This window comes from Sinocyclocheilus anshuiensis, unplaced genomic scaffold (genome assembly GCF_001515605.1).
Source record: "Sinocyclocheilus anshuiensis isolate Anshui unplaced genomic scaffold, SAMN03320099.WGS_v1.1 scaffold967, whole genome shotgun sequence".
Taxonomy (NCBI): domain Eukaryota; kingdom Metazoa; phylum Chordata; class Actinopteri; order Cypriniformes; family Cyprinidae; genus Sinocyclocheilus; species Sinocyclocheilus anshuiensis.
Window position 1 is genome coordinate 628,728 of NW_015542427.1, and position 9,096 is coordinate 637,823.

At 37.2% G+C, this 9,096-nt stretch overlaps 1 protein-coding gene across 8 annotated transcripts in view; it reads right to left on the reverse strand.

The window, feature by feature from the left end:
* Window positions 1-953: 953 nt before the first annotated feature.
* sulf2b (sulfatase 2b) overlaps window positions 954-9,096 on the reverse strand; it is a 151,120-nt gene continuing 142,977 nt past the window's right edge. For 6 of the 8 annotated variants that reach the window (XM_016492988.1, XM_016492987.1, XM_016492989.1 and 3 more), the window contains 7 exons: window positions 8,981-9,077; window positions 8,602-8,696; window positions 8,038-8,100; window positions 7,791-7,960; window positions 6,788-6,930; window positions 6,423-6,546; window positions 954-1,923 (listed from right to left, as the gene is read on the reverse strand). In XM_016492988.1, the coding sequence (XP_016348474.1) occupies window positions 1,292-1,923; window positions 6,423-6,546; window positions 6,788-6,930; window positions 7,791-7,960; window positions 8,038-8,100; window positions 8,602-8,696; window positions 8,981-9,077 (1,324 nt within the window). In that variant the 3' untranslated portion in view covers window positions 954-1,291. Of the gene's footprint in view, window positions 1,924-2,381; window positions 2,436-3,789; window positions 3,824-6,422; window positions 6,547-6,787; window positions 6,931-7,790; window positions 7,961-8,037; window positions 8,101-8,601; window positions 8,697-8,980; window positions 9,078-9,096 lie in introns of all 8 variants that reach the window. The other 2 variants (XM_016492993.1, XM_016492994.1) reach the window with 2 other exon arrangements.

Genomic DNA, 9,096 nt, shown 5'->3' on the forward strand with positions numbered 1-9,096 from the left:
GATATGAAATATGTGAACAGACCTGTACTGATGAAGTATCCCAGAGTATGTGGACTGATCAGGGATCAGATTATTACCCTCTTGAACATTATAATCTCAATCACAATCATCAAAGAACCAAACTGATCTCAAAACAGGGATGGATGAAATACATCTGGAAGGTAATAATTTAAACAACCTTAGATACATCACCATAAAAAACTGAATATGTGTATTGTTAAAAATATGCTGCATAAATAAACCTCAAGATGGAGTGATATCTTTATGTCTGGCGGTCAGTTTAGCTTCAAATGTGTAATAAAAAATATCCTTTAATCATTTACATCGCAAACACACATTAAAATACATACATACATTTCATATATTTGCTCTGATATTTGTAGTATTGTGTATAGCAAAAGTTTTAAGAACAAGCTAAGGTTACAAATATGACGTGGCATGTTTTGTACATCAAAATTTCTTTCTCAGTGTGCTTGGGGAAAACATACATTTTTTGTCAAATACAAATAATGACCAGCACGTCAAAAGAACCATTTTTCTTTCTTTTTTGTTTTTATTGGTTAATTGGTTCAACTTGTTATACTGCAATAAGCAGCCAGGAAACTGTAAGAAATTTAGATTTAGATTTTTTTCTATTGAACACAAAAAACTTACACTGGGAGCAACAAATGAAACCAGAAAGCTCCATTTAATTACACTTAAATTCACTTTTGACTTCAGATACAGCATGTTCACACTCACACAACACACATTCGCCACTGACCTGTCTGAGGTGTTGTTCAGTGAAGTTATAAGGCTGTAAAAGACATTGTCCCACAAAGTGAGACATCTTCTGGAGACACCAAAAAAGAGAAAAGCAGCCAACAAGAATTATGTTGCAAAACCGGTTTCAAACTGAGTCAAGTATGAACGGTCACAACAACTCAATCCTTGTGGAGTTTTACTGCTATGAATTTTAACCCCCAGCCTTCCCAAATCCCATCAAAAAAGATGAAAGAATAAAAACAGAGTAAAGAATCTAAGTTAAAAGATAAAAATGTGCTCTGTTCAAAGCCTAGCCGATCTCATGGACAAGTTGGGAAAACAGTCCGACTGTAGATGGAAATGTCGCTGGGTGTCGCCGCACTTCTGAGGCCAGTCCATAATGGAGCGAGGGAACATACAGGAGAAGAAAAACAAACTGTATGCGGGCATTAAACATCCTCTTCCTTCATATCCATCAAATTTAGAAGTATTTTGCAATGTCTGTCTGAGATGGGACGGTATGAGAGAGAGGAATATTACATAAGAGTCAAACCGTTTCCTGCAAAATGTCATTGCAGTCACAGTGGGCGGAGCTTAACCTTCCTGTCCGTCTCTGAACAAACTCCTCCTTTTCTTCCTCATCACCGTCCCTCCCTTCTCTCTGTATGTCCCCTTTCAGTTCTCCAAGAGGAGCGTCCCAGCCTGCATTGTCCACTTGTGACCTGACAGGTCGCATGGGATGCGATGAAGGCGATGGAGGAGAAGAAGAAGAGGGAGGTTCCACTTGGTTTAGCCCCAAAGCGTCTCTCAAGATCTCAGCGCCAGCTTCCTTCAATAAAAGAGCGGGCGTGGCCAGAGTGGTCAGGTAGATGGCTGAAGCGGATTGGCTGGAGGACACCAGGGCGTGGCCTCTTCCTGTTTGTCCGTCCTCAGGGCGGGGCGGAGAGTACGGCTGGTTGTCGTTGCTGAGGAGCGTGAACATGTGGTCCACGGAGCGGCTGAAATGAGCCCAGTTCTCGCGGCTGAGGGTGAAGTTGAGTTTGAGATCGTAGGCGTGCTCATCAAGTCTGTACAAAGGTTCAAGTTCGGACCAGTTCGGCTCACCGGGAAACATGTTGGTGTCTTCCGGGACGTCCTCGTTCCATGAGTTATCCTTCCCATCCTTCCCATATCTGTCCTCTGTGGGGGAACACAGCCACAAATGTTAAACATTTTCGTCCAGCGACAAAACAATTTAAGGCACTGATTAAAAGTGGATGCATCAAAATGGAGATGGATGCTTGTGATTGTAAAAACAGAAAATAAACAACAATCAAAAACCCTGAAAAGGCTTATGATGGTGAAGGAAGGAAGCAAGTACGTAAATGTTTCAGGCTTCGAGTGAGATGAGGTGAAGATGATGAGGGGAAAGTGATGGGAATCTTCCCTCACGCTCAGAAACAAAACTGCTATTTTTCCAAACAGTTCCCATGCAGATAGACGCCTCTACAAACTAATGCTGTATCATGCAGGCCAGGCAGATGCATTCAAGAGAAAGGAAATTAAAAAGGGAGCGAGAGAACGGTGATTAAGACAAGGTAGTGGCTTGGTGGCATTGTATCCTATGGACGAGAAGCAGAACTATTATCCAAACTCACAGCGATTTGGAGACAGGCTTCCTCACTTTAGGCCATTTCCGACGCTGAAACTGCCTAATGCGACAAGCAACGATAAGACAAACTGTTACCCCGCCCCCAAACTCAAGCATATGATAGAGACAGAGCCAATCAGAGAACTGAAGGCTTTCACATTCACACAACAACACCCAAGGCTGAATACATGCAAGGCACAGAATAGGGCTAGAGAGAGGGAGACAAAACAAGAGAGGCAAAGACAGAGAGAGAGAACAGAATCTGAAGGAGAAGACATCTGATATGTCAAGGAAGTAACTGCGAGTTGAAATGTTTGCAATTGGACCCACGTTTATAAGAACTAACTATTAGCTTAGAAAAAGGTATATCTGCACTACCGGTCACAGGTATGGGGTCAGTTATACACACACACACACACACACACATATATACAAAAAATGTTTAATTTAGATTTTTGTTATTCTTTATTTTATTTTATTTAGTTGTTTTTCTGAACTTGCTTCAAACAATGCTTCCCATATTTTGGATGAACAATTTGCCCTCTGGTGTCTGTCAGTGTTAATCTAATGTTAGCTTTTTGCCATTTGTAACTGTTCTGGGTTCATTAGTTAATCTCTATCCTGCCAGTTACCACAAAAAATAATATCAGTGTGTTCCTCAGTTTGTAAAAATGACAGAGGTTTGCTTTTACTGATTAATCTGTGCCACCAGTTACCAATTTTATTTTATTTTTTCTTTCGTCCTTTCTTGTGCATCATTCATATATTTCATGACAATACTATAAATAAAAGAAAATAAAAATGGTCAACGTGTCAGTGATTTTTAAAATTCAATTCAATTTATTTTTGTTTTACTCAATAATCATTAAGTATCTATTGTTAATTTTGTACTAATTATTAGCACTATTTTATTTTGCATTGACATTTTTTTCATATTTTTTTTATTTTGTTTGTAGTTTTACCAACTTAATTATCAGCTAAATTCATTGGTCATCCTCTAAAAACAAGCAAAAATTGTTTACAGTAAAACCCTTACAATTAAGTCTGTGGAGCAAAGACAGGATACTCTACTTATTTTACTGAAGAATAAGTTATTATTATGCATTCTGACTTATTCTAGAGTAGAGCCAAACTTGTATTTAACCTGCAACATTCCTTTAACAGCAAATTGATATCAAATCAGTTATAGTTTCTACGTCATCCTCTATGACAGAGAGGTCTTCTCCTTGATTTCACATTGAGGAGTGAATTCCTGTGATGCCTTTAGGTGTGTGTGATGTGCATCAGACTAATCAACATTCACATTTAAGCTCCAAACTGTCTACAACAGAACTGCAGAAGTGGATTAGTATCTTCATCATTCTCACAGTAGCCGTCTAGTCTACAACGGGGTTAAATTAATTTGGCAGTGATACCTGTATTCATCATAGCTGCTTCTCTCTTTACCCCCTGAAGAAGAGACAATATCATTAGTTAGAGAGTGTAAAAACAATGTGATGTACAGCCCCATTAATGTATAAGATCCTCACGAAAGCATCACTGGAAAAACAACTCTGGGCTTCTGTCCAAGGGTCATGTGAAAGGTCGCAGTGCCAAGATTAGATCATCCATTGTTGTGGATGGAGTTGCAAGGGTCGGAATAAATGAGCTTGATAAAAGTCATCTTTTGGAAAATAACGAATCTGCAGGCTCAATATGCAGATGCAGAGTATTGATGTTCATCTTGAGCTGATGAATTGCAATTCTGATCCCTTTCAGATGGCTTTCATGCACAATAAAATCTCAACTGACTTTTTTATGGCAAGCTCAATCTGTTGTGTAAAACTAAGCTTCTCAAACAAGTCAAGCAATGCTAAATGTAAATAACAAAATGCAAGTAACAATAAAAGTGTGCACAGTTAGCTACTTTTTTAAGGAAGAAAAAGCAATTCCCATAATATCCAAGAAAACTTTTTATATTATTTTTGTACAAATTCATCTGTCATTTTATCAAATTATGTATATGTTATCACTGACAGGTTGCATGATGAAACAATTTAACGTAAAGGAAAATATGAGCTAGACTATAATAAATAAAGGTTGTTTTGCTGTTTAAGCACACTAATGTTCAAAAGTTTGGGGTCAGAAGATTTTTTGATAGAAAAAAATAATAAATAATAAAATTTTACTGTATTTTTGATTGAATAAATGGAGCCTTGGTGAGCATAAAGCCCCGTTCACACCAAGAACAATAACTATAAAGATAACTATAAAGATAACGATATTAGCATCAAAACCAGCGAACAATATCGTCGGTTTATTCTAATGGTGCGTTCAAGTCATGTCGGATAGATCGTATTTACAAGTTGAACGCACATGAACGCCACCACAAAGTTATTATGAGTGGGATACTCAAAATGTTCTTTAAGCCCCGAGTTTCCGAGTTGGGGGCGTGTCAATGAGAAACATGGCGGAATCGATGGATGCAACGTCTGTAGTTGACGGTAAATTTTTGTTTAAATTGATAGTTTAGTTGGCCTATAAACTTAAATTGGTCATGTTCTTGTTACGCAGCTAGTTAATGAAATCCAAGTTAAAAAATGCTATAATTTTTGCACCTATAGGTGAAAAATCTTTTGATTTGCCATGTTGCATTTAGCTAACAGCTTTTTTTAATCTCTGTATTTTAGCGTTTGTTGATGCTGAAAATCAGTTATACTGGGATCCTGGTCTAAAAAAAATATTAAAAACGCAAAACACACCTGATGCGAGTTCTTTGCTCTTCGTTTTCTATAAGCAGAGTTAACAGACCCTGTTGTATTTTCTTGTAATTTATTAAAAGCCATCTTGTGCCGACTAAACTGACTTGAACGCACCTGACGTCGTAATTACGACTTGTCAACTCGTAAGTACGAACGTCCCAGGAGGACTTGAATGCAGCATAAGTGCACATGCGTCTGCCGCTTTAAATTTATTTGGAAAAAAATCGTTCTGAAAATGATTCCAACGATATCGTTTCTCTGTCCCTATATTGTTATAGCTGTGGTGTGGACTCTGCTATTCTTTAATATTGAGAACGATTTTTAGAACTATATATTTATCGTTATCGTTCTTGGTGTGAATGGGGCTTAAGGCTATCCCTCACAGTTTTCATCTGCGTTAAATTCCATATGGCATCTAATCTGACTAAGGTCTATTGCGTAATAATTATTTGCGATTTTAAGCTTAAAAATACATACAAATACTGAGGAAATAATCAATGTTTAACTTTTTATTCAGCATTTAATTTATCATTATAGTTATCGTGCTTGGTGTGAACGGGCCTTAAGAGACTTCTTTCAAAAACATAAAAAAAATCGTATGACCCCAACCGTCTGAACGGTCTATTCAGCCTTTCTATGCCCCCCCCCTTCTGGCTAAGCACTTCATGCTAATATAAATAACCTTTGTCTACAAACATTTTAAGTTTTCACTCTACTCTTGCATTTTAATGTTACCTTTTGAGAAATTTAATCAGATTGCAAGCACCGGTGACTTCCTTTAGCAAGAGCTGTCCTTGAGTTCATTTCGAGTGAATCAATAAGTGACTCAATAAATGTGACTCTTCTGATCACTTCTGCTAAAAGTTAATTTCAGTCACATCCATGTGGATTTGATGACTTCGAGAGCATGGAATACATGTCAGGTACAACTAAGGACATGGTAACATTGTCAGACAGCATGCTGTGTGGCACATGTTTACCCTTCAGGACAGCAGCTCAGGAGGTGACGGTACACGTTTCTGTTTGCATATAAAACAAGGAGGACAGGAAGCAAGGCAGGGCCAGGGATCAGGTGAGGATGATGATGATGAAGATGTGAAACTCCATGTTATCCTTTGCCTTGGTCCTTTCAGAGGGAAGTGTGTGTGTGTGACACATGTATTAGTCAGTGTGTTGCAACCTCTGGGCAAGATGCCTAGCAGAATGATGCAGCAGTGTGTATGCATACAGTATATGTTCGTGTGCGCTGTGGAGGTATTTTCATTTATGTGTGTGTGTGTGTGTGTGTGTGTGTGTGAGTGACTCACCCATATCGAGGCTGCGTGTACGAGGGTTACACTGCTTGTGTCCCTTACAGCCCCTGAGCTCCATGAGCTGAACATGCAGTTGATTGAGAACATACCGGTCCAGTGTGTTCACTGCATTCACCAACTACACATTCAGAGAGAGAGAGAGACATGCACCATTGCACAGCAATTAATATTCTATATGTTCATTTTTTATGACATTTTTGACTAAATATTGTCACAGTATAAGAATTTCCAATTTAACTTCTGTTCCCATTTCAATACTTATTTAGACCAGGGATTTGAATAATTTATTAAGAAAGTAAACATGGTCCATGGTGATTTCCTGTTGTCTTTATGTCTATGTTGTCTATATGAGCACTGACCTGATATGGATCTGTGTTTATGTCAAAGTATTCCAGAAATCCAGTGGCAAATTCACAGAACAGGAAGTTGTGTGTCTCATTAATGGTCCTCATGCACCAGTAGCTGTTGTTATTGGCACTAGTGCACGCACAAAACGGCCCCACTGGAAACAAAGATGAAAAGTGTGAGACACGTGATCTCACACAAGTGTGAGATCACATATGAACGCTTGGTAGGGACCCCTTGGTGTCCTTTTTAACAAACTGGCCTTCTATTTAGCTTCTGTTGTTTAATGTGCAGGGAACCCCATTACTTCAGTTGTTTGCCTTACGCGTCAGATCCAGATGCATTTAATTCTATGCATGCAGTTGTAAAAGCAATATTTTTTTTTTATGGTAACACTTTCATTTTAAGGACCTATTCTCACTATAAACTAGCATGCATATTACCAGCATATTGGCTGTTTTTTAGTGCTTATAAAGCACATTTTAATGCCTTATTCTGAACCTGCATGACCATATTTTAGTCACAAGTATTTATTTCAAAGACTGACCAGAAAACAGTAGAAATGCTTTACAAATTTCATGTGTTGTAGTCTTCAAAATTACTGTGTCTGTTTAAGTTGAAAATCATACTACATAATATATAAGTACTCTATAGTACTCTAATATATAATTTCAAGACAATAAATCTCCCATGCTCTTCCTGTCTGTGTATTGACGCAAAAGGTTTCTCAATGAAAGTAATGGAGTAACCTGCATGCTGAAAAATCATGCTAATTGATCCAGTCCAGATTCGCAGACAGACTGTGTGTGTGTGTGTGTGTGTGTGTGTGTGTGTGTGTGCACATAAATATATAAATGGGATATATGGATAGATTAAAAGCTTGTTTACCAAAAGTGGGACATGTTGTCACAGTGGTATAGTAAAACAATGGTTTGATATTTTGTGCATTGCCTGTTCGCAGACAGACTGTGTGTGTGTGTGTGTGTGTGTGTGTGTGTGTGTGTGTGTGTGTCTTACATGTCCAGAATGGAGCGGTCTGCCAGTGCTGGTTGTCGTGTGTAAAGCAGGTGAGGCCAGGCATGCTGCAGGTGTCATTGTTACGCAGGCGCTTCAGTAACTTCCTCAGCTTCTTCCTGCGCTTTTGTTCCAACAATAACCAGGCCTTCTTACCCTTCTCCTGTCCTTTCCTACAGAGACAGAGAGAATAATCAAAACTGTAATCATGCATCCATATACACACACACATATAGACACAGAAACCCACCTGAAGGGATGGACATCTCCTGCTTTGTATTTCCTCAGTTTACTCTTGTACATGGATTTGTAACTAAAAGAGAGGAAAAATGTATCACTAGTCATCACTAAATAGAATTTTAACCAGAATATATTAAAACAATACATAAATAATGTACACAATACATAAATAATTATTTTCACATATTCAGTATCCGATATATTGATTACATATTAGAATTTGTATTGTATTAAATATTTATGTAATTCATTTTTATAATAAAATTAATGTTATTATTGTTATTATTATTATTTAATTATTTTTTATTTTATTAATTTACTTTATTTTATTAATTTACTTTATTATATATTGTAGGTATTGTACGGAATATACATTAAAAGTATACATTACTTTAAATACATTAATTATTAATTTAAGCATTAAAAATTATTAATAAGAATTCAATAATAATATGATTTTTTAATTGAATTATTTTTAAATTAATTAATAATTATAAACATATCTGAATCTGAATAAATTGGACCAATACAGAACAACAGTAAAGAGATAATAATAGACAGATGTGACTCTCACTAGTATTGGTTGCAGTCACACTCTTCAGGTCGTGCCTTTTTCAGATGACCTCGGACCTCACGAAGGTTTTTAATCTTTGTCTGGAGTGTTTCAATCTGGGAAAAAAGATGAAAATGTAGGCTACATAATGATATAACATATGCAATATAAATGTACTTAATTAAAATTGTAATGGGAATAAGATACATGAGTTGTGTGAAATTTTATAAAGTTTTACTGATGCTTTTTTTTTTTTTGCAGCTGGTCATTGTTCTTTTTGTTCATAACATTCTGCTAAACACCCCTTTTTTATGTTCCATGGAAGAAAGAAAGTCATACAGATCTGGAACAAAATGCATGTGAGCAAAGGATGACAGAAAGGTGGAAGCGTGTGTCATACTTCGTGGTCGATGTGGAGCTTGTGGTCCTTCCATGCTTGCAGCGATTTGTACAGACCAACGTCACATTTTACTGTATCATTGGCCAAAATGGAACATCTGAAACACACACACACCC